Source organism: Gekko japonicus, unplaced genomic scaffold, assembly GCF_001447785.1.
Source record: "Gekko japonicus isolate JY-2015 unplaced genomic scaffold, Gekko_japonicus_V1.1 scaffold1062, whole genome shotgun sequence".
Lineage (NCBI taxonomy): Eukaryota > Metazoa > Chordata > Lepidosauria > Squamata > Gekkonidae > Gekko > Gekko japonicus.
Window position 1 is genome coordinate 106,018 of NW_015160242.1, and position 26,428 is coordinate 132,445.

General features: G+C 41.6%; 1 protein-coding gene across 1 annotated transcript in view; it reads right to left on the reverse strand.

Annotated features, from left to right (window-relative positions):
* The window catches only part of LUZP2 (leucine zipper protein 2), a 276,776-nt gene that overhangs the window by 105,898 nt on the left and 144,450 nt on the right, over positions 1 to 26,428 (reverse strand). Inside the window, exons 5-6 of the mRNA XM_015413447.1 lie at positions 13,409 to 13,483; positions 8,987 to 9,151 (exon numbers count right to left, since the gene is read on the reverse strand). Of these exons, the coding sequence (XP_015268933.1) occupies positions 8,987 to 9,151; positions 13,409 to 13,483 (240 nt within the window). The remainder of the gene's footprint in view (positions 1 to 8,986; positions 9,152 to 13,408; positions 13,484 to 26,428) is intronic.

Genomic DNA, 26,428 nt, shown 5'->3' on the forward strand with positions numbered 1-26,428 from the left:
CTTCCTTCCTTCCTTCCTTCCTTCCTTCCTTCCTTCCTTCCTTCCTTGCTGTTTTATTTTCATAATCCTATTATTTTTCCATTGGTTACAATGACATACATTCCCTTCCGGGAAAAATCTTCATGGTTTTCCACCCAAATTAGACAAACCTCAGGGTAGGGAGTGTAGCATTCATCTTGGACATTTATACTCCCAAATTTCAGATTGCACTGGTAAGTCAATCTTAATTTATTGGTTTCCCCCCTTCTGTTTAAAATTGTTCATCAAATCATTTCTTCATACTGATAAACTAGTTTTCAGCAACTCTTGTGCAAACATGTACTGAATATACTCTCAGTTTGAGACCTTATATACATTGTGTTAAATGCTCAGAGAAAGACATAAATGCTACTTATGCCAAGCCCTCAGGACGATTGTCTAGATACACATGAAATGTTTACATTTATAGAAATGTTCCCTCTAGGAGATTCATATAATGTTAAACTGGAGTGGAATGAAATTGTGAATCATTTGTAAATAGTGCACATTGCTTGATGTAATTGCCAGAAGATTCCCCAAGGAATTAAATTATATTAAGCATTCATTAATGATTTATGTAATGCATATGAAACATGGTGTCCCTATATGATGCATGCATTATGAATCCAGTTTTATAAAGTTGTGTTCCAACATATATGGAAGGTAGTAGAAGACATAGCTCATGGTGAATTACTCCTGTTTTGTGTGTTGGTTTGGCAAAGATATCATTTAGAAAACATTCACTGGAAAAAGCATTAATTGCCTTCAATGAATCAGGCAAATTGACCTTTACAATGTGACCATGGATTGTACATCTAATCATTTTAGCTGAAATGTGTTGAATCATTGGCCATAAAAACGCAAGGAACCTTGGCCATCAACAATGCAGGAATCCAATTTATTTTGTCTTGAATGATTTAAGAAACAATCTACTGACATAACCCCAAATCCTAGCAATCCTCAATGGATTTTTTTTTTAAATTCCCATTTAAAAACCTTAACAAAAACTTGTACCTGTTTGACCTTCAGTGGAGGAGCTAATGTAATAAGTCTAGTCTCCTAGTGTTGAAAAGCTGACCTTGGGAGGCTAATGAAAGAACACATATTGAATCACAGGTAAAAAGCCTACCACTATATCCTGATGTTTAAATAGCATATTTCCTGTTAGGAACTCTTCTTAATCACATTTAGGAAATGAGGACTTAATGTTTGCAATTCTGAAAAACTCTATGATAATTTGTATCCTATATTTCAAGCAGTAGATGATAGTGCCCATTAAAAATACTATAACATTCTGACTTTTATACAAAGGGCACAATTCTTTCTCATGTGACGGTATAGCATACAGGGCCCATTAAAGACCTGTTCTTAGAATTTTGGTATGTATATGTCCATATTATTCATGTAATTATATCAATTATTGATAAATTGATTATTTGATGCTTTCATTGGGGTACAGTGATTCACATAAAGATTATTTTGTTAGTAAGGCAACCAAAGAACAGAAATGATGACATTTTGCCAGTTGGAAAGTGTGTTGAAAGTGGATTGAAAGTGGATTATTTAGTGTGTGTGATTGCAGCCTAGATAGCTATCTTTATCTTGAAATGCACAGGGGGGATCAAAGTATATTGTAGCTGGTGACACATTTGCAGGAATGGTGATCAGGAATAAAACGTGGGTTCCCACGTTTCACAAGTCAAATAGACAAGAAGCTTTGTAAACTGTTGCAAACTGCTGGATTATATATCAATGTCTGTATCTATTATTCAACACATTCACACGTTTTCTAAGGTACCAAGACAGTCTATTCTGAATTCACTGATGCCCAGCCCTAAGGACATTTTAGCAACTTGCAAATCTTAATATTGCTGTGCTGTAGTTTTCTAAATAATTCTAAAATGGTAATTAGGAACTCGGTTGTCACAATTTAACATACATGCAGACCTTGCAAGAGAACAGTGTAATTTGTAGTTTTACTTCATTCAAGGAAAAATGTTTAAAATTCTGTATTTGTGACTCAATCATTTGTATTTTTCCTTTCCTTCATCCCTCCCTTCAGGCAGGTCAGGTTTCTCCATGAGTTGATAGTTATTTGTGACTCTTCCATCCTTCTCTCTCATATGTCCTAACTCTGTTCTAATCTTTTTGTGTTTATTATTTTGGTAGATTATAATTGGGGGCATAGCCTGATATTTTGTGTGACTGATGCTTTACATAGAGCATGGTGCACATAAGGAAATGCTCACTAGCCTGTGACTAATTTATTTAATTGGTATTTTTTCCTAAAAGGAAACAGAATGAAAGCAAGTTTCTCCAATTTCCCTAGATTATTTCTGTTTTAGACTGGAGAATGGGGGAGGGGTATTTTCTTTATCAAGTGCATTTTAACGAAAGCCAATACTTATGCTGCGATTACAACTTCAGAAGATATCGAGATTCCAAGGTCCCTGCACAGTAGTATTTTAGTACTGCCGATGCCACCTTGTTGAGGACAAAATGTATGATTGTATACATACTTTCCCTGACCTGGATAGCCCAGGAGATCTTGAAAACTAAGCAGGGTTGGCCCTGATTATTATTTGGATGAAAGACTTCCAAGGAATACCAGGGGTGTGATGCAGATACAGGCAATGGCAAACCACCTCTGAATACATTTTGCCTTGAAAACCTGCAGCAGACATGCCAAACATATGGCCTGGAGGCCAGAACTGGCCCATCCAGGGCTCTTATCCAGCCCATGAGTAATTAGGGGGAAACCAGTCTGAATGTGGATGAGAAGGGCCTATATTAGAGTATCATACCCCCAGCTGAAATCCCACCCTTCTCCCAATGCAGCCCCTCCCATGGTCTTCCCCTAGATCTCCAGGGATTGCCCGACCCAGAGCTGGCAACCAGAAGGGGCCAGGAGTGCTGGTTTGGCTTCAAGCTCTGCTGAGGAGGGGTATGGGTCACAGTGTGTAGTAAAACATCTGTTACTTGGCATTATATTTTACAGCACGTGTGGCCCAGCCTAACAAAGCAACATTTATGTCCAATCTGGCCCTTGTTAGCAAAGGAGTTTGACACCTTTTCCCTATGGGGTTGCTGTAAGTCAGTTGTGACTTGATGGCAAAAAACAATGACAACACATATTTAGACACAGAAGAAGAAAAATCTTGTCTCTATGATTGAAAAACTACTTCTGTTTTACATTCGCTTCTCCCACATTTGTACCCAAACATATACATAATGAAGATATGCAGCATGTTATCTGAATAATCATTTCCCAGGCCCTCTGCAAATGTGGGATGAAAAATACTGGTGCAGTGATTCCATATCATTTACCATCTTTTATAAAAACCCTGCCAAGGAGATGTGGGATGATTCAAAGGGCTTTTCTACACACTCAGCTTAGTCTTGATTTTCTTGACAGTCAATTCACAAGGACTGGAATCAATTTGGCCACAGTTCTTTGGTGCATCTGCCTTCCTTCTGCATTTTCATAGTTGTAGTCATTTCATTCAATTTTGCACATGCCTTAAAGAATCAGGATTTTCAAGGGAGGGTGCTGTCATTATTGGTGGCATCACCGGTGGTGTCAATGCACCCCCCCTTTTTATTTTTTGCACATGCTTGTATCATATATTGACATCATGGCTGCATTTTAAAAAACACTAAAATGTTGATATATCAATATATTATTATAATGATAGGTTAAGCAGGTTCTCTGAATTCCCAGCTTTAATGTTTTTAAAGTTAGTCTGTATCCCCTTCCCTTGTGGAGAAGTGCCTTCCCCCTTATATCTCTACGAGGAAATGGAAAATAGACATGCCTTTTTTAAAAAGATGAATGCTGGGAATTCAGAGAACCTGCTTAATACAACAGTATATTGATACACTGATATTCTAGAGCTTTTTTTAAAAAAAAATTGAAACCATTCATCTTCAAGGTGGGGCAAAAGAGGGAGTGGTTAGGAGCATGGGCTCTAATCTGGGAGAACCGGGTTTGATCCCCCACTCCTCCACATGCAGCTGCTGATGTGATCTTGGGTCAGTCACAAGTTCTTTCAGAGCTGTTCTCTCAAGGGCAGTTCCTGAAAGAGCTCATACAGCCCCACCTATTTCACAGGGTGTCTGTTGTGGGGAAGGGAAGGGAAAGGAGATTGTAAGCCACTCTGAGACTCCTTTGGGTAGTGAAGAGTGGGGCATAAATCCGATCTCTTCTCTTCTCTCTCTTAAAAAAGATCAGGTAATAGGTGATGTGAAGGACTTCTGCCTGGCCTACGATCTACATATTATAGTTTGTAATGAGGCAGGTCCAAGTTTCATGGACTCTACTCATTTTTCTGCAACCACACAGCAGGTCTGCAAGAACAATATTTTACAGATTCAGAGGGGCAGGATTTGACTCAGAATCATGGCATGCCTCCCCCCGTGCCATAGTCTGTATCCCCTCCCCTTGTGGAGAAGTGCCTTCCCCCTTATATCTCTATGAGGAAATGGAAAATAGACATACCTTTTTTTAAAAGATGAATGCTGGAAATTCAGAGAATCTGCTTAATACAACAGTATATTGATACATTGATATTCTAGAGCTTTTTAAAAAAAACACATGAAACCATTCATCTTCAAGGTGGGGCAAGAGAGGGGGTGGTTAGGAGCACGGACTCTAATCTAGGAGAACTGGGTTTGATCCCCCACTCCTCCACATGCAGCTGCTGATGTGATCTTGGGTCAGTCACAAGTTCTTTCAGAGCTGTTCTCTCAAGGGCAGTTCCTGAAAGAGCTCATACAGCCCCACCTATTTCACAGGGTGTCTGTTGTGGGGAAGGGAAGGGAAAGGAGATTGTAAGCCACTCTGAGACTCCTTTGGGTAGTGAAGAGTGGGGTATAAATCCGATCTCATCTCTTCTCTCTCGTAAAAAAGATCAGGTAATAGGTGATGTGAAGGACTTCTGCCTGACCTACGATCTACATATTATAGTTTGTAATGAGGCAGGTCCAAGTTTCATGGACTCTACTCATTTTTCTGCAACCACACAGCAGGTCTGCAAGAACAATATTTTACAGATTCAGAGGGGCAGGATTTGACTCAGAATCATGGCATGCCTCCCCCCGTGCCATTTTCCTAAGCAAATATTGCCTCAGAAAAAGCTGCAAAATGGAACATGTAGTTTGGACCTGAGACTCTGGAGAACTGCTGCTAATCAGAGAAGACAACACTGACCTTGACAGATAAATGGTCTGACTTATTATAAGGCAGCTTCATGTGTTCATGAAGATGTGGAAATGGATGAAGAACACTCAGTACTTTACAGTCTGTGGGATGCCTACTGCTGCCTTTCCAAGAATGTAACATTACAAAATAGGTAGTGCAAATATAGTGCCAATCCATGGCTGGGGTAATGCACATTTGACAGTATTTATAAAGAAACCATGGAGGGGATAAACAAGCTGTTTTTGCATCTGGACTTTGTGTATTTCCTTTAAGCAACTTGTTTTCCCCCAAAAAAATAACATTGCAAGTAAAACAACAGGGCTTGCATAGCTACACTCTGATTTTCTTTGAAGATCTAAAGCCATGCGTTGACAGAACATCTTCAGAAATGAATGGCAAACATAAAACTGTTGTGTTACTGCAGATGTAGCTAGACTTCAGTAACCACAACACAAACAACATTTCAATTTTTATTTCAAGCAGTGTGTTTGAAGCACAGGGAGTGACAGACACATGTAATTCCTTGTCCATTTGTTTGTAAAAAAAATCTTCTTTCCCCTTTGGGTGCTATTTTTAATGCACGACTACTTCTTTCCTTTCCTACAAGCTATTGGTTTGTTGGCGTGTGAACGAGAGAAGAGCAAAGGTTAGGCTCTGAAGTGTCAGCAGAAATATGAGCCTTGTGGAGTAATTTGCAAAGCCTTCCCTATAAACACACTCATAAATATAAATTTGCATCTGTTCATAGACTGTAAAGGGACAAAAGCCCCTTTTACAAAGGAAGGGCTTTCATACTAGAATGTGATAAATATCTAATTAATTCAGTTAAATGGCTATTATCCAAGAGCAGCATTAGTGCACTAAGCAATTTCAGAGGAAATGTCACACAGAGAAACCAATGCCTGATTTCAGATCCTTTGGTTAAATGCCAAGTTCTCAATGCAAAGTGTTGGTCACAACCAAGTTCAACTGAAAGCAGTGGGACTTGTTAGTTCATAGTAATTTCCCCTATTCAGTTCTATGGGACTTCAGTCCATCTAATGAAATTGGGCCCGGAAATATTACTGTGTGAAAAGATCATGCTGAGTAAATGCCATAATGTTATTAGTTTCTCCTGTTGTTTCATCTGGCAAAGTTACAGCATGCTAGGCAATCTGTGTTCTGACTAGCTAGATAGTAGAAATGTGAATATTGCTACAGAACAATAATATTCCAGGCAAATTTACCCTATTCACTTGTGCTTGTCTCCTGCTCATGGGAATCATTCATGTAATTCTGAATCTGGTCCCATTGTGGATCAAACCCCCCAGTGGATGGGGTCACACATGTGTAGGCCATATTTTTCTACAGATCTCGTGAGACTCCCTGGGTTATATAATGTGTGTGTTATATATATATAAATATATATAATATATATAAAAATATGTGTGTGTGTTTTGAAGAAAAGAACACAATTTTGCAACACTATTATAGTGTATTGGCATCCTTGGGTTGCTGTACACATAGCGTGGGAGTTTAGCCTTAATTCATTTGATTTCACACTCCACGCCCTAGCTTTCATCTGGGTGTTAGTTTGTTACAGCTGCAGCTATTGAGATGTGCTATTTGTGTTTTATGGAACTATAATAAATCTTCTATCATTTTCGAGTGGACTCTCTTTGCCGAGGACATAACAACTGGTGACAAGGATGGGATGCATGAGGAATGTAATTTTTTTCCCTTGTGGAGGAGTTAAGTAAATATAGAAGAATTGGACTGACATACTGCATGAACTGTCTGGAATTATTTTAAAAAGATCTTCAGGTCAGTCATCAATTTGGGGGCATGGCAACTCAAGGACATACTGAAGAGTTTAATCCCAGTTGTCCTAGCAAGTGGGAAAGTTATGCAGCAAGGATGGAATTTTACTTAATTGCTAATGGCATTACAGCACCAGCGAGGAAAAGGGCCATGTTACTCAGCGTGTGTGGAGCAGATACGTTTGAATTAGCCCAGGCCTTGTTGGCTCCAAATAAACTTGCTGAGACGTCTTATGAGAATATCTTGAGTGCCCTAGGAGAATATGGTGCATGGCATGAACTGGGGAAACATGGTTCAGTTCATGGTGCATGGCATACCCGGTTCACAAACCAAAGAGCATCACAATTTTTTTGGTGCTAAAAAACCGTGTGGTTCATGATGTGGTAGAACAGCCCTCCCCCCAGCATGCTAGAGGCACTAAACTTGCAGGGAATCTCCATCTGACTCTCCTCTACCTGCCCTCCAAGTTTGGTAATGACTGAATTTATGGGTTCTGAATTACAATCCCCCAAAGAAGGTGAACCCAGGAAAGTGCTTTCTGAGGAAATGACAAGTGCAGGTTCATGAGGTTCAGGTGTGTATAGAATAGATCCTTTGCAAACTAGAGACACCAAACTCACAGTAGACCTCCGACTGACTCTCCTCTACATGCCCTACATGTTATGCACAGATTGGATTTACAGGGTCTGAGGTACAGCCACCCCAAGAAGATTCCCCAATCCTCCATTGTTTCCAATGGAGGGAAAAACAACAAAAAAGAAAGGGGAATAGAAGCCCTGCAGAACACAATCAAAGTTCCAGAGAATTCCTGCAGTGAACACTGAGAGGGGGGGGGCATTTTTGCAAGCTCAGCAGAACCAGTGCAATGTGCCTAACAGAACCAGTGACACTGCAAATCCAACAGGACTAAGGACAAGCCAGGAAAGTGCTTTTGGGGAAAATGTCAGGCACAGATTCAAAAGTGTATAGAATGGATCCTCTGCACACACCAAAAACACAAGGAAGCTCACTCTGCCACCCACTCCTGTACAATCTCTCCAAGATGGGGGCAGATTGCATTTCTGGGATTCAAATTATGGACCGCCCAAAAAAATTCACCCCAGCTCTCTCTGGAATAGACAGCTGCAGTTACAGGAGTCTATGGAACAGCTCAGGAACAAGCCAGTGACATCAAACTCACAGGGAGACTTCACCTGGGCAGACCCCCCCTCCAGCCAGATACTGAATGCACGGCAAGCATCCTCCCATGCTCCCCCCCCAAGTCTCTAAAGGCAGACTTGGAACAACAGAAAGGCAGACATGACACCACTTCCAACAAGGGCTCCCCAAACTAACCCCAAAACAGCTTGACGGGCACCCCAGCCCCAGCAAACAAGCAGGGAAAGTGTGCCCACAAATTTCAAAGCTTCCCTCCCCAGGCTAAAACACACTGGTCTGGAGCACACCCATCAACCATGGTGAATTCTTCCACTGTGCCAAGGAATGGAAACACATGTCAAGCTGGCCAAGCCAGCTCTGAAGTCTACAAAGGCAGGTTCAGAACAGAAAGACAGACTTCCCCAGAGTTCTGACAGTGGCTCCCCAAAGTATTCCCAGGACAGTCTAAGATGGGTAGCCACGTTTGTCTGTAGCAGTAGAAAAGAGCAAGAGCACCCAGGACAGCTTGGCAGGCACCACGACATGTATTATATACTTTCCCAATGAATAGTATGCTATACAGAATATATTATATAATTATAGAAAGTATTAATTTTGCACATTATATACAGACAAAGTCTACAGAACAGCAAACTCCCCCCCAAATTTCAGTAAGCTGTATTTCCAACTTCAGTGACAGCAGAGATAGGCTTAGCGTTACCTTTGAAATTCATCCTAATCTTTCAATGAATTTAAAATCCTTCTTAGTTCCAGTTTGATGGACTTGGAGGACAAACTCTCACTTTTATTTTAAAAGAAGTAAAAAGATACCTTGGTGTTTGTCACTTGGAATGGAACTTTTGAACCATTTGTAACGGAGGATGTCTGTCTCTCAGTTGGTCTTGAAGGAATTATATTTGTAGTGGAAGGCTGATTGTGCAATACTGAAGACAGGCAGAGATGTACTGTGTCCTTCAGAGCTTTCAACTGTGACTCCTGCGGGGAAAATGTTATTTGATCATAAAGACAGATTACAGAGTATAATATTTTAATGTGCACCTTTCACTTTCATGTTCTTTACAGTTTTCAACAAATGACAACCAAAAATAGCATACATTAGTGAACAGGTGCACAAGTGAAAGTAGTATCTATTTGCCTAAAAGGAAGACTAGACCCCCCTCCCATATGCCATTAAGAAATAAAAAACTAATTCAAATTTACACATATGTCACAGTTATCTACAGGGGGGTGAGAAAATGTTTTTATATTATCTTTTTTAGAAATATCATCTTACATTCAGGGTCATTTTCCTTCTGGGCGAATATGGGTAAATGAGTACAGGATGCAGTATCATCCTGGTTCTTGTATAGGAAAAAACACCATTTCCTAGAACCACCCAGACTATAGAAATACCAGATAGGTAAAGGTAAAGGTTCCTTTGCTCGAAAGCCAGTCGAATCCAAATCTAGGGTTGCGGTGCTCATCTCCGTTTCAAAGCCGAAGAGCCAATGCTGTCCGAAGACGTTTCCATGGTCATGTGGCCGGCATGACTAAACATCAAGGTGCATGGAATGCTGTTACCTTCCCACTGAAGTGGTATTTATTTATCTACTTGCAATTTCTTGCTTTCGAACTGCTAGGTTGGCAGGAGCTGGAACTAGAGACGGGAGCTCACTCCGTCATGCGGCACACTCGGGTCTCGAACTGCTGAACTACCGACCTTCCACAGCCTGCAGTTCAGCATCTTAACCACTTGAGCCACCGCAGCTCCATTTACACTGTATAGAATACTTATTAACTGAGTTCTCTGAAAGGAACATTCAAAGCAGCTTACCACTGGATCAAAATAAAACATAAAAATATAACATAAAATCCACTATAATCAATTAATAATATCAATAAAAGTCAATAAATGTAGAAAAGTGAAACAGAAATATAAAAAACACAATAAAACTATACTGTAAAAGCATCCAAAGAGTTATACCTGCCAATGTCAACACAGGAGTCCCATGTAACTATGGGTCATCCACACATTATGGATCATCCATGCAAGACAGAAATATTCAGCTGTGTTAATTCCCTTTCAGAAAAATTCTGATACAGAAAAATACAGTTTCCCCCCCTTTAAAATTAAGATGATTCAAAGAGTTGAAAGAATAACATATAATGCTTCAATCTGCTTCAAATTCTGTCCTTAATTTATGCACTGTGTCACTGGCATTGTGCCTAAGGTTGCATTATAAACAACCATGTGCATATGTGGAAGAAAGGGTGCACATATCAAAAACTGTTTTAGGTTTTTGTTTTTTTGTTTTTTTACTGCTGACAATCTGTCAACCAAGTCATTTTTAAACAGACAATTTTAAAACAGTATGTTAATAAATATTTCTTATGCTCATTAGTTCTGTCTTCTCCTCATACTGTCTAGGGTTGAAAATACACATTTTTTTAAAAAAAACTGAGATTTTGCTCAGAATGACCATTTTTTCTCCTCTAGTTCTGTAAAATGTAGTTTAACTTCTGCCCAGAAGGCATTGCACCGTCTCTGCTCTGACTGCCACTAAAGAAACTAGGGAAAGGGCCAGTGATGCAAGATAAAGTTAACTAGATATTATAGAGGATGATAATCTGTGTTAGGCATGATTCCTAATATTTCTCAGATGCCACATTTGCTTGACATTACTGAAATTGTAGAATCCCTCTCCTGAGACCCTGCTTGACTTGACTAACTCATCCTTGCAGGACCAGAGCACATAAAGCAGAATACTAAGTCACTTGAGGCAGTCCAATGTCTTTCTGTCTTTGCTACAGGCAACCAGGAGGCCCTTCAACAACCATTGAGGAAACCTTGCCACACAGACTAGCAGATAGTCCTACTGTGGAAGCAGAGGCTAGTAAGGAGCCAGATTTGTGTCTCTATCTGCCATCTTTGTCCTTCAGTACTCCTATAACTTTCTAGGATGCATGCCAGATATAAGACATGCAGTATGGGGATACAATGGAGTTTTACCTGTTAGTATGCTGTCTACTACAAAATTGTCAAGACACAAGCACTCTAGAACATAAAGGTTGGCATGCTAATCCTGTGTTGCCTGCCAAACCCCTATCACCTCCAGTTTTGATCAATAAACAATATGATTGTTTCAGGGATGTATCTTATCTCTTCAGAGTTACTGGAAACATCTTTTTTGCACCCCCAAAATCCTCCAGCTTGCAGAAGTCAGAAACCTGGATGAAATCCTGCATTTTGGTACTAAATGCAGGGTCTCTAAATTAAGGCAGAAATTCCCATTGGTACTTTCTCTGAGTTAATTCATTTTGGACTAGCCATGTGAGATGAACATAATTTGGACTACAAGCAACTTTGAGTATTCATCTCAAAATGATACAACCAAACATCAGGACTCAGTTGTTGTATATACACTGCACGCAGGGCTCTTTTTGTAGCAGGAGGTCCTTTGCATATTAGGCGACACACCCCTAATTTAGCCAATCCTCCAAGAGCTTACAGTAGCCCCTGTAAGAAGAACTCTGAAAGCTCTTGGAGGACTGGCTACATTAGGGGTATGTCACCTAATATGCAAAGGAGTTCCTGCTACAAACACAGCCCTGCACTGCAGTATTATTAGTGCAATTGCTCACTGTTTTGTACTTCTGTCTTCATTCTCCACTTTCTACTCTGTATCTTGGATAGGCCAATAAATATCCTTGGTGGTTAAGTGCTTGTTTCCCTTCCACGTTCTCATCTCAAGGATTTATTGTGCCAAATCAGGACCTGTATATACAACAAATCCTTTTTGGCCCTGGAACACATGTTCTGTTTCACCATGTGTAGGGCATTCTAAATGTGGCAACCCTGACAATCCAAGTAAACTTTCAGTGGTGGTTTCTCTGTTCCTTGTATGTGTGATTCTGTCCCTTGCAAGAAAGAGTATATCACACATATGGGGACCAATATGTGTTTTGATTTGTTTCTGTACAGAAGTGTTGTTCCTACAGCAGGACCTGAACCCCATCTCCTGAAGAACCATGTACCATGGGTATTGTGACAGGAATGGCAGCCCATTTTCTCTATGTAGCCCTATCTGTTTTTTGGAGTGGTGGGAGGGGTGAAGTCTTGCAAAAATGTTGTCACCAGCTGTTGCAATCTTTAGAATTAATGACTAAAGGTATTCGTTTCCAACTTCTCATTCAATATGTTTCCTTTCCCACTTGGAAGAAGAAGAAGAGATTGGATTTATACCCCGCCCTTCACTACTCAAGGGAGTCTCAGAGCGGCTTACAGACTCCTTTCCCTTCCCCTCCCCGCAGCAGACACCCTGTGAGGTGGGTGGGGCTGAGAGAACTCTAACAGAAACTGCTCTTTTTCAAGAACAACTGTGCCAGAGCTTGTGACTGACCCAAGGTCACCCAGCCAGGTGCAAGTGGAGGAGTAAGGAATCAAACCTGGTTCTCCCAGATTAGAGTCTGCACACTTAACCACTACACCAAACTGGCTCTCAACACCAAACTGGCTCTCACACCAAACTGGCTCTTGGAATATGTATCCAACCTTCTCCCAACAACCTATTTGTGTGTTATGTGTATGTTGTACTGGGAAAGTTCTGAGACCATCTAGCTATACCCAGATACCTTCATTGTATGGATACTGTGAGAGTGTCATTAGAAAATGGATGCATTATTGGTGAACAGTGGTGAAGTTCCAGATGCTATTGACATAGCTGTCTGTGCTGCTGTGTTGTCTTTTCTGTTGTGATGGTGACACCTCTGTTGCTGGTTTATTATAGGATGGTGATTATGTTTTGCTGATATTAGTGGCTACCAAGTAGAACAGGAACATGGGATTAGGCTGCCCATTTTAAATTTTAAAGTGTATTCAAATCTCAAGCAGATTTTCATACAGGGCACACTTGGGACATTTTTGTAATTTTTCACTATTCTACCTCTACTACTATGCTATATTGTTCCATTTCCAGGCCCCCCCCCAGTTTGTTAAAATGCTAATTGCCCCTCACTGAGCATTGAAGGAGGGGGGGAGGGGGAAGAATGACTCTTCTTCATCATCCTCAAAGAACACATGCCAAATGATTATACCATTGCACTGACAGAATGGTCCTCAACTCCAGTAAGAATACTCATTATTACTAAAAGTCAAGTATGTCTATATTTTTATAGGAATAAGATTGTCTGCTGTCATATGAGGCTGCAATAGCTATTAACAGAGCTCAAAGATGTGCACAGAGGAATGCTTACTTTGTCCAGAGAAGCCTTTTCCAGTTCTTCTTTTGCAATTGCTAGTTTTTGCTCCAGATCTGTAAGCTGCTGTGCCTGTGGGAAATTTAAAAACAAATTAGCTTGTAAAAATTATATCTCCATTTTTTTTGCCCAGTAAACTTGTATAATGTAAGAAAAAATAAGGGTTTTACTTTGGGAGAACAATAAATGATATAAAAATAGATCAAAGTTTGAGTCCAGTGGAACCTTTAAGACCAACAATTTTTTATTCAAGATATAAGTTTTTGTGTGCACGCACACTTTTTACAGTGAAACAGGACTGCCTCAGGCATTACATATAGGTAGGGGGTTAGTTGCCAGGAAGTTAGAGTCAAGATGCATAAGTAACTGGGCAATTATAGCTGATATTGGATTAAAGTGGTTGGTAAAAACTATAAATAGCAGTAAATTAGCATACAAATACAAGAGATAACATACTGATGTGGGAACTAAGTTTGAGTACAGTGGCATATCTAAGACCAACAAAGTTCAGATCTGGGTATAAGCAAGAACTGGGAGGCTTAGCATGTGTATATCCATACTTTTTCAGAAACATTGTAACAAATTTCCTTTAATGTTACATATAGGTGGGGGAGGTTGCTAGGAAGGGCTAATTGGAGTCAAGATGCATAAGTAACTGAGCAATAAATACAGCTAAGATTGGAATAACACATTTGGTAAGACCAGTGCATAGCAGCAAAATTGGCATACAGATAATAAAAGAGTTAACAACAGATGTGAGAACAAGGAAGACTGTAATTCATGAAAATGGGTGAAACAGGAGTTTGTGCGATGGGGTTTTTCCAACAACATCCAGATATCAAGGTGTGATGGACTGCACTTTAAAATCTTATAAGTGCTGTGTAAACAAGTAATGGACTGTGAAGGGTTAATTTCTTACAGAGCCAGAGAGCCTTGAGTGACAGGCTGCTCAAAGAGATCTGATTGGTTAGCATCAGATGAGTAAAGAAAGACTTGAATGAATTTCTCCTCACCATTCAGCTCACAAGTCTTTCTTTGCTCATCTGATGTTAACCAATCAGATCTCTTGGAGCTTTCAGACAATGATACAGATGCTACTATTTTAACCTTTTCATGCACAGACTTCTGGAAACTCACTTGGAGGTTTCATTCAAACAAGTTGCCTAACCTCATAGCCCAGATGACTACTCCTGCAGTAGTGTAGCCATCTGTAGTTCATGTCCCCATAAAATGAAAAATAAAAGACTGGAGAAGTTGAAATCAATGTAGGAGGGTAATGTGTGGTGCGTTGATGGAGCACCATCCAATTTTGTTTTTAAAAATACATCATTTGTAGCCTGCTTTTCTTGCTCAGACTCAAGGTAGATTACAGAATTCACAGTATCCAGGCAGATAATTCCACTTAACAGCACCATACGTCTATGACTATAGAACTAAACAAAAATGCAAACAGAAAGTAAATGATGGTTACCATGCCATTACTGATTTATTTGTTTTATTGGATTTCTATCCTGCCCTCCCCACAAGCGTACTCAGGGCAGATCACAACAGTTAAAATACAATTTCCAGTACCAAGGGCACCTCTGGTGCTGGGCCTATGTTGACAAAAATAAGGACCCACTCAGGAGATGCCATAGTGATCTCTACAATGGGCAGTTCACCTGGGCAGTATAGGCAGGCTTTCCTGACACTGGAGGAAGTAGAACTGTGCCAGATATTGGGGATGATAATCACTGTTTAACAGGAACTTTCATTCTACAACACGTGGGCAGAAATTCAAGCAGTGATAAAGCTTTCTTGGGCCACCTGTCCAGGGCAATGTCATTATGTCAACAATGACCATGCAACCCTTGTGCTGTAAACAAGCCCATCTGGGAAAGCCCGCACAAACTGTTCATGGTCTTAAAATTAAAATAATTTCTTATAATGGAACCACTAAAATTATGGCTAGTATAATTGTCCCATTTGAACACGTAAGTGGCTCTGAGGTTACTTCTGGTTGTTTATACAGACGAAGGGGGGAAAGGACACTGGACCAGATGGTTATCTCTGCTATAAGAATTTTTAATGAGGCATTGAATATTTTTTTGCATATGAATTGCTCTACGAGGTTTTAGCTCATAAGTCATAAAGGACACAACATTTAGCGATCTTGGCTAAACATTTCCAAGCACATAGTTGCAAGAGTTTATAGCTTATTTTTCCCAGAGATGCCACCATCCAGATGTCTTACTTCCATATCTTTCCTTACAGTGCTATGGGAAAGTGCATTTTCAGCCACTCGGTCATTAATATGTGGCTTTGGACAGGTGGATGCTTTACTAGTTGGATGGCATGAAATGAAAGAATGACATGGACGGAATTAAGAAATTATGCTAAATATATTAAATGCCTAACCTAAACTGACCAAAATCACGTCACTGCAAAAGCACACTTGGGCTTAATCATACTTCTAACACCAACAAGGAAAGAAAATTAGCAAGCTTCAAAAAAAGTTGGCTGGATTTTAATATTGTAAGGCTTTAATCTGCTTAAATTCTTCTGAATTGCTTACAGGCATGCAGCCTGGGGAGGGGGGGGGTTGACTGAAAGTGTGGACAGAATATCAGACTCAGCTGTAGGAGACCCAGGTTCAAATCCTTGTTCGGGCAACTTCAATAAATAATAATTATGGATTTTTATATATGATCAAAGAAAGCATTCCTAAATTGGCTGCCACCATTGTGGGGGGCCCTCCCCCCTGCGTCAGGGCTCGGATCCCCCCTCCGCAGCCTCAGGACTGACTGCCCCACCAGCCTAGCTCCTGCTTGCCGCCTCCTCCACAGCTTCCACCACCGCCTTCATGGGCCAGTGCTTTGTGTGGACGAGGCCGGCACTGAGACACCGCACTGGAGATCTTCTGGCTCTGCACGAGGAACTGCTGACACAGGGCAAGGACTGGCAGTCCACCCTGTAAGGAGGAGCCAGTGGCCGCTCAGACAGGGCAGGGGGTGACTTGCCGGGAAACTGGGTGGCTGGGGAGGGTGCCAGTGGTAGGGAGCCTGGCCCACTGCCCTTGATGACTGTGGGGAGGGGGAGGTCCTTGGATTCGCTGGCACAAACGGGCCACGCCATCTCCACACAGGTACTGCTTCCTTGCCAGGGAAGGGACTCCTGGAGATGGAGGCTCCTTGGGCCAGAAGGGGAGCCTGGCTAGTGCTCCCTCTCGGCCCCTGTGCCCCCTCACCTGCCTGTGCTTCTCCACAGGGTTGGTAAGAACACTGGCAGCTGCTGCAGGAATCATGGACAGCTCAGCCCCTTGATCCTCCCCCTGGGGCTCTTCTTGAGCTGGCTGCCCCCATTGTGGGGGGCCCTTCCCCCGGCTCAGGGCTCGGATCCCCCCTCCACGGCCTCAGGACTGCCCGCCCTGCCAACCTAGCCCCTGCTTGCCTCCTCCTCCACAACTTCCACCACCGCCTTCATGGGCCAGTGCTTCGTGTGGACGAGGCCGGCACTGAGACACAGCACTGGAGATCTTTTGGCTGCTGCACGAGGAACTGCTGACACAGGGCAAGGACTGGCAGTCCACCCTGTAAGGAGGAGCCAGTGGCCGCTCAGACAGGGCAGGGGGTGACTTGCCGGGAAACTGGGTGGCTGGGGAGGGTGCCAGTGGTAGGGAGCCTGGCCCACTGCCCTTGATGACTGTGGGGAGGGGGAGGTCCTTGGATTCGCTGGCACAAACGGGCCACGCCATCTCCACACAGGTACTGCTTCCTTGCCAGGGAAGGGACTCCTGGAGATGGAGGCTCCTTGGGCCAGAAGGGGAGCCTGGCTAGTGCTCCCTCTCGGCCCCTGTGCCCCCTCACCTGCCTGTGCTTCTCCACAGGGTTGGTAAGAACACTGGCAGCTGCTGCAGGAATCATGGACAGCTCAGCCCCACTCCTGCCATCACCTGTTTGGGCCCCCACTCTGCCCGCAGATCTCATGGCAGGGCCATGGAGGGGGGAGTGCCTTGGTGGTTCCCGTGAAGAGCCCCAGGCTTGCCGGGGGGCAGCAGATCTGGCCCAGCCCCCCCTGGGAAATTGGAAAGTCTACGCCCTTGCAGTGGCGAGTATCATCACAATAAATAATCCCTCTGCATTCCAATGCAGGAAGGAACGGCACTCAGCCTTTAAAGAGGAGCTGAAGCTGTCCAATGGCTTTTCCGAACTTCCAGTTTCAAAAGCATCAGGTTTCATGGAAAAGTCTGGAAAGACACCTTGACAAATCCTGCTAAGGAGCTCCGACTGGGTGGCTGGGGAGGGAGCCAGTGGTAGGGAGCCTGGTCCACCGCCCTTGACGACTGTGGGGAGGGGGGGTCCTTGGATTTACTGGCACAAATGGGCCACGCCATCTCCACACAGGTGCTGCTTCCTTGCCAGGGAAGGGACTCCTGGAGATGGAGGCTCCTTGGGCCAGAAGGGGAGCCTGGCTAGTGCTCCCTCTCGGCCCCTGTGCCCCCTCACCTGCCTGTGCTTCTCCACAGGGTTGGTAAGAACACTGGCAGCTGCTGCAGGAATCATGGACAGCTCAGCCCCACTCCTGCCATCACCTGTTTGGGCCCCCACTCTGCCCGCAGATCTCATGGCAGGGCCATGGAGGGGGGAGTGCCTTGGTGGTTCCCGTGAAGAGCCCCAGGCTTGCCGGGGGGCAGCAGATCTGGCCCAGCCCCCCCTGGGAAATTGGAAAGTCTACGCCCTTGCAGTGGCGAGTATCATCACAATAAATAATCCCTCTGCATTCCAATGCAGGAAGGAACGGCACTCAGCCTTTAAAGAGGAGCTGAAGCTGTCCAATGGCTTTTCCGAACTTCCAGTTTCAAAAGCATCAGGTTTCATGGAAAAGTCTGGAAAGACACCTTGACAAATCCTGCTAAGGAGCTCCTGTGGACTAGTAGCAGATATGAACCGATGAAAGATGTACTGTCCAGACTTTGCCTGCAGTAGTTTTGTGTCACACCCTTTTGTCAACAATAACATTAATAATGTTAGAAAAACTTGAAAGGGTTACAAAATGTCTCATGTAGGTATGAAAATGTACCATCACTGATCACCTTGCTGTTTGGTAGAATCACCCAAATCTTAATGATGTTAGCAATTTTTTTGTTTCGTCTTCAATGTTTCATTTATGTTTATTATAATAATTGTTACTGGTGTTTGTTTTCATTATTCTTGTTTGTTTTCATTAGTTCTAATAGAAAATGTTTTTGACTATAACTTCAAAGTGCTCCAGGGACAGAATGTCTCCCATGTTGTAAGCAATCTCTCCCTTATAATAAAGCAGTACTGGGCAGTTTCTGTGAAGAGCCCCAGGCTTGCCAGGGGGCAGCGGATCTGGCCTAGCCCCAGTCCCCCTTGGGAAATTGGAAAGTCTACGCCCTTGCAGTGGCGAGTATAATCACAATAAATAAGCCCTCTGCATTCCAATGCAGGAAGGAACAGCACTCAGCCTTTAAAGAGGAGCTGAACCTGTCCAATGGCTTTTCCAGACTTCCAGTTTCAAAAGCAGCAGGTTTCATGGAAAAGTCTGGAAAAACACCTTGACAAATCCTGCTAAGGAGCTCCTGTGGACTAGTAGCAGATATGAACTGATGAAAGATGTACTGTCCAGACTTTGCCTGCAGTAGTTTTGTGTCACACCCTTTTGTTAACAATAACATTAATAATGTTAGAAAAACTTGAAAGGGTTACAAAATGTCTCATGTAGGTATGAAAATGCACAATCACTGATCACCTTGCTGTTTGGTTGAATCACCCAAATCTTAATGATGTTAGCAATTTTTTTTTTGTTTCATCTTCAATGTTTCATTTATGTTTATTATAATGATTGTTACTGGTGTTTGTTTTCATTGTTGTATTCTTGTTTGTTCTAATAGAAAATGTTTTTGACTGTAACTTCAAAGTGCTCCAGGGACACAATGTCTCCCACGTTGTAAGCAATTATAAGAATAAACACATTTCCAGCTCTAATCGCATTGTCCAATTTGGATGAACTTTTCAAGGATATTTCCCACACCACCACAGGATTCTCCCTGTATTTCAGACAGAAAGGGTCCCCATCTTATAGGAAAATAAAATAAAAACATAAGGAAGCAAATTAAACTACTGGTATTTGCTCATTCACTGGTATTCTCATTATTGTTACCTGAAACACAATGAATTGGAATTTTAAAAAAATCTTTTTTCTATTGATTGGAAAACAAGTGCACATATAAAATGGATCCATTTTTCCACCCTGCCAAGTGGTGATCAGCATGGACAAAGAAAGCGAATCCAAGGGAGAGCTAAGCAGATACAAAGGTATCTAAGCAGCTCTCACTGATACAGAGTTCAAGCAATCTGAGATGCAGTTGAGAAGATAAAAACCTGCCTCAGACATTATTCTCAGACATCATTCTCTGCTGTAGATTAAAAGTCCATGGTGGGACCTCTACCCCCAATTCATCAAATGTTGATAGTACTGTGACAGTGTTCACAAAATTAAAGAAAATATTTCTCACAGAAAAACCTGTAAATAATTGAAATGATAAAGAAGATATGGAAAATGAACTAATTATTCTGTGTCTGTGAATTGTTCCATATACTGTGTAAGCAAGCTCAAATAATTCTTCTATCTGCATTGCAAAGAACAAATGGGATCCTAGAACTAGGAAAGATTCTGGTATCAAGATATTTCAAAGTTTACTCCCAGATCATGTTCAATTTCTTGAAAGCCTCCAGTGAAGAAAATTCCAGAAATTAAGTTTTATAAAAACATAACTATCCCTCTTTGATTTAATCCTTCCCTTACACTTTCCCTTACACATCTTGTCTACTACTGTAAACTGGAAAGCAGAAACAGAAATAATTTGCTACCAAATCTGGGATGGGGGGGGGATGTTTGGTTCTTTTTGGACTTCAATTTGCACTATCTCAGAGATAGGTACTTACAAACCTAGTGGAACATACATACTTTTTATTCATGTAAAAATAAATCCATTTGCAGTTTGCACAATAGAACTACCATTTTTGGAAGTACTGTCTTAGCTATCACTTAATCCTATTAAATGCCTGCATGTTTCATTTTGGTATATATATTTTAAGCGACTATATGGGTTGGTTATGTATTTAAAGCTGAAGATTACAGTCTGTTCACTGTGTTGTCTAATTAGTTGGCATTGAAACCGTTTTGAAAGAGGAGTGATTTAAAAGAATCCAAACATGCAAGAACATGTTTTTAATTAAATTTAAGAACAAAAGAAGAGCCCTACTGGATCAGACCAATATCTATTGTAAGTTTCACTGTTATGACCATGTGTTAATGCTGCCAGTCTTTGTTGCATTGTTCTGTATGGTAGAAGGTTTGAGTTAAATCAATTTTCATTTTAAATTAATTTCTCTTGCCAGTTCTTTTCTCAATTTATCCCCACAGAACCCACACAGGAGAGTTGATAAAAAAGGATGATTGCATCATCAATTATCCTCTGTATTGGCTACAATACAGTCTAACCAGTGGCATGTGTAAATAGCAATTATTTAATATAAGTAAATAAATAAATATAGAACACATGAATTTAGGTTGTGATTTTACAATCAGTTACATGGGCTTCATTAATAATACACCAATCCCTGTTACTTTTATTCAGGAATTCTCCTGTATCCAATCAGATTTCATTTGAGGTGTGAGTGTTTACTATTGCAGCACACATCTCATAAGTAAAACAATTTTCATTCTGAATCTTACAATGTCTAATACACTAGTGAAAGGGAAAGCACCTTAAAACTGACTATGTAACACTTTTCTAAATTTTCTTAGAAATGTTATACCCTGCTAGAACCCAGTCTAGATTATGGATTAGTTGATTCAGCCACACTTTTTCCCATTTTGATTTCATATATTATTGTGCTAGGAGATGATTCTTGTTATTTTTCATTGTTGTCAGTGATTAGTCTTTTGTTTATTTTATGCAATTTTACTACATATTTATTACACTTCAGGCTTTTATAGGTACATGCCATTTACATGTAACTTATGCATAACATACTATTTACACAGCTGACAAAATGAGAAAATCCAGTACGAGAAAAAAAGAAACGGGCAAAAATAAAGTGTTATAGGTTCACCTTGGGGGGGATCAAAAAAGGCATATTCAGATCAAACTGAACAACTCTGGAAATTGTCTTATCCCTATTCTTGATTTATGTCTTAAACAGAAATTTCTGTTTTTCAAAATGATAAGCATAAATGCCTTCTTGTTCATTGTCAAAGTGATATCAACTGAAGCTTTTTCTCAAGTTATTATATTACCCAGTAAATAATGCTATTGCTAAATTTGTTGTAGCTTTAGCAAAATGCAACAGCATGTTGTTACAGCTATGTTTACTGGGAATTAAGTCTCACTGTTCTCACTGGCAGTTATTAAATAAAAGTGCTACATTTTGGAAATATGAATTATAGCACCTGCAGTTTCAGATTGCAAATCTACCTACAGTTACTATCCGAGTAAGCTCTATAAAACACATTGAGATTTATCTCAGATAAAATATGCATTGAATTGGGCTGTAATAATGCATGCTCAATGCCAACGCTAGGCATACCTACTAGAAAATAACCACAAAATGAACTTACTGGGACTTGTTTTTAAATAAATACATTTACAAGCAAGCAGCAAGTATAATACTCTGGAAATTATAATCATAATAGTTAGCACAATGGACATCCTGTGTAGTTTAGTTGACAGAGTGACAGCCAGGACCAAGGACATGTCACAATCAGCCTAATGTTTGACTCAGACCCCCCCCCCCCCGCAAGCAAGACACAAGACAACAGCTTGGGTTCAACCAGTTTATTTAATAATTAAGCTGATCAACATTATAATATTAAATATGCTAACATAGCTTCCTTCATCGGGCAGATCCACCCTGACTCCAAATGCAGCCAGCATCTTCTGCCAGCCTTGTTTATCATCACCAGCACACAATGTGCTGAGAGGTGCCCAGTCCCCTCCCCTTATGTGGTACATGGACACCGCTAGATATGGACAAGATCTTGCTGAGCACAAAGGACACTCCCTCCTGCTGCACCCTACCACACAGCCAGTGATGTGCTGTTCTGGACATGATCTCCATCCCTTCCAATGTTTCAGGGTAGTTCCCCTCATCCCTACCGACCTTCATCAGCCTGCTGCCCCTATAGCCAAGTTGGGGAAACCCCCCACATTCTTGCTTGTCCCCTAATTAGGACAGAGTAGGGAAAAGATGGTTTGTGTCAGTACAGATAACTCCCTAAAGTACTTAGACTTATTGTTCTGGGGGTGTATAAAGACAAAAACTGGGTCTCCACTGAGGTTGCTGGTTCACTAAGCATGCTCATTAAAAAAACCAAAACCCTATCACTCCTGTTCTTCTTGTACTTTTATTATTAGGCAGATGACCTGCTTTGGATTGGTCTTACATCTCATCACAGCTGAGTATTCCCCTTCTCTCTCAAGCTTAATACATCCCAGAGCTTAGGACAGTTTAAAACATATTCCTAGCTTCAGAGATTTTTGTCATCTTAATTATCTCTCTTCAGGGTATCCCCAAGGTCCTGATCAGAGGGCACAGCTAGCTAGAGCCAGAACTGGAGCCTATTTGAAGTCAGTTATCAAACTGGCTGCGGCTTCGTCGGGAATAGTTGCAGGTGTGTAATATGCTTTAAGGAGTTTGGAGCTTCTGAGGAGCAGTTAGAAGTAGCTCTAAAGCTGCTGCTGCTGTTTCTCCTAAATGTACTCACCTAACCTTGTTACAAAAAAATAACTTGGTGTTGTGTACTAAGGATGAGTCAACCCTAAAGTATCCCTGGGGTCGAGTTGAGTTTGTGTCCACAAACAATAGTTGGCTAGGATCCTAAAATGGACCAATAGAGAAACAATGTTATGTAAATAGCCTGTTGTTGGGAGTGGGTGTGTTTGGGGTGTGGTTTTTTGCATGCTTAAAAACCAGACTTCTGCCTGGGATTTTTGTCTTCTTTTACCTTGCTGAAATCACTAATAAAGTAGAGCTGATCACTGTACTTGGGGTCTGTTCATCTATGGAACCCACTATTTAACACTTGGGCTATGTGATAGGGGTGCCATTAACTTCAAATGTAAAACCAGAATTTTAAGGCCATCTCAGGGCTTGAGAAAGCTTCTCAATTGGATATTTCAGTTAATTTATGATATAGTAATCTTCTTGATGCAACAGGTTGTTATTAAATGGCAGTTGTCATTTCCAAAGTTGTTTTATTGGCCACTGGTTCTTGTTCTTTTTCTTTCTGCTTCTCTGTAAGGTATTCAAGTATAATTGATGATGTCTAATTACTTTTATTCTTCTGGATGCGGTTTTACATTTAAAAAAAAGTTTTTAAGAACTATTTTAAAATATCTTAATTTTCTGTTGTGAGTCACCATGTGGAACACTTATGAGACAGAAAAAACAGAATATAAATCTTATAAAGAAATACTGTTTTCTACACTAGTGACAGCCAGTGTGATACAGTGGTTATTGTGTTGGACTTCAGAGATCACCCACCCACATACACATACACATGCATATTCTCTCTCTCTCTCTCTCCTCTCTCATAAAACTCACTAGATAACCTTGAGACTCTTATTCTCTCTCAGCCTAACCTGTTTCACAGGCTTGTCATGAGAATAAAACGAAGTAGAGGAAAATCCTAAAGTTCTTGGAGGGAGGAGGGAAGGCAGGATAATCTATGTATGCTTGAATGTATGCTTGCTTACACATGAATGATCCAGTTTTGAAATAAAATCATGATTTTCAGACTTTCTACATACAGAATACCTTTCCTCACGAGCTTTTCTTTGAGAGAATCCCTGTGCTTCTGCCTTAGAAACCATGTATATTGCACACAATTGTAAGGCATGTTCTAGAGAATAAAATATTATGCAGAGTTTTTGGCTCGGAGATAAAGTGAGCTGCAGTAGAACCTAGCTTTCTGGCAGGATCATATACGTTTCATGATTAGACCCAAAGATCTACTGGTTTCTAGCAGTTCCTGGAAATAAGATAAGTCTACAAGAAGAGTGACATGCTTATGCCTCCTGCTTTGGTAGCCTTGGAATATGCCCTGAACCACACTAATCTTCCCCCATGTTTATTTTCCGTGACAAAAGCCATCCAATCCAGACAGAGAAAATAAAAGATTCCCCTCACTAGCTGTACCAGATCTCATGTCTGGGTTGGTAATCCAACACTGGCACCACAGATATTCTATCAGAATGCTGTACCTGGAAATTTTGATACAAAATTATGAACCAGAATGAGAGTTTCCAAGTATGAGCATTGTTTAGGAAGAGAGCAAAACCAAAGTGGAGTATAGTTCAGAACACAAATGAACTTCAGTTAGATCACCAATGGCTGGAACTCAATCAGTTAAAAACTACCCAACAGACCCTGTTATTGTAGTGATGTGTTCATCACTGAAGAGAATATGTTCTGTGTTCAGAGGTCATTTCAGGGGGGAACGCGGGGGAACGCAGTTCCCCCGGGTGAGGTACCGGGGCAGGGCACATGACAAAGCCCCACCCCCTGCTTCCGGCCATCCCGCTTCCAGCCCTCATTCAGCCAGGAGGAGGCAGGAGAAGAGGGAGGGTAAGTTGCTTCCTCCCCGCCTCTCCCCACCCCTGCCTGCCTGGGGCCAGGGAGGGCCTTGGCAGGGCTTCCTCGCACTCCCGCTGGCCTTGCAGGTCCACCGCCGGGCCCCTGATGTCAGGGGGTGTGGCATATGCTAATGAGTTATGCTAATGAGTTCCCCTAGCTCTTTTTCTATGAAATGACCCCTGTCTGGGTTGGATGAGGTACCGTATTAATGTTCAGAATCAACAGCCTACAAACACCATGGGCTGTTCCAGAAGTCTTTGTAAGGACAAAAGATAACAGCATATTTTGTGATTGTTGTTTAAGGATGTGTATCTGTTGTCAAGGACTGTGACTGAACATTAACACCTTCCACAGAACACCAATATTTATGAGGGTTTGGGAAAGTAAAAGAAATGTATGTACTGTCTAGGAATGCTTGAACACCTATTCGTTCTGTTCACCTCCCATTCACCAGTGGTGAACAAGGCTACAACTTACTCTATGGGCTGTTCAGCTGTTTGCAACCTGTTCATGTCTATTCACAGGCAGGCCAGTTGCAGCCATAAGGAGCCCTGAGATCATCTGGGAGTCCATTTTTTATCTCCTGCTGGAGAAGGTTTTTTTTGGGGGGGGGGTAGAATGGGGCTTATGAACTGACTCCCAGATGATCAGCGGCATTCTTTTAATTTCTCATCCTTGAAATTCTGTTGCCTCCCAGACTTGCTGAGATGCAGCATAATTTAGTGGAGGGAAAGATGATCAGAAGCTCAGCTAATTCCCAAGCTGTCAGCTTGAGCTGTAGAGAAAAGAAGGTGATCATACCAGTTCTCTGCACCCAAAGTTATCAGATTGGGATGGGGAGAAAGAAATGGATCACTTCTCCCTTCAGAGAAAAGGAGAGAAATGGGTTCTTTCCCCTCTCCCTTTTGCAATGCAGAAATCAAAAGCATTCCTTCTGTCCCCGTCTGGCTTGGAGGGAACAGGAGGGGAAAGAAGTGCCACTTTCCATCTCCCTTCCCTTCCGTATTTGCCTGCCACAATGATTTTCTCAGTATTCGAGTCAAGGCAATTTAAGTCCAAGGCATCCATATAACCCAGGGCAACAGCAGGCTGAAACCGAGCTGACCACTGGAGGTAATATAATGCAGAATGGGGGGGACATGGAATAAAAAGAAGGTTGAACTCAATTTTAGTGCAGAATGGGAGGAGGGGGGAACCTGGATTTAAAAGAAGGTTGGATTTGATTTTAGTGCAGAATTGCTTGGAGGACACTGCGATGAACATGGATTAAAAGGAGAGTGCAGAAAGAACCGTAGCTTCACTGTGCAGCTATTTTGCTCAGGGGAGTGGATCACAACAGAACTCCACACTGATCAACTGATGACTTGTGGGTTGA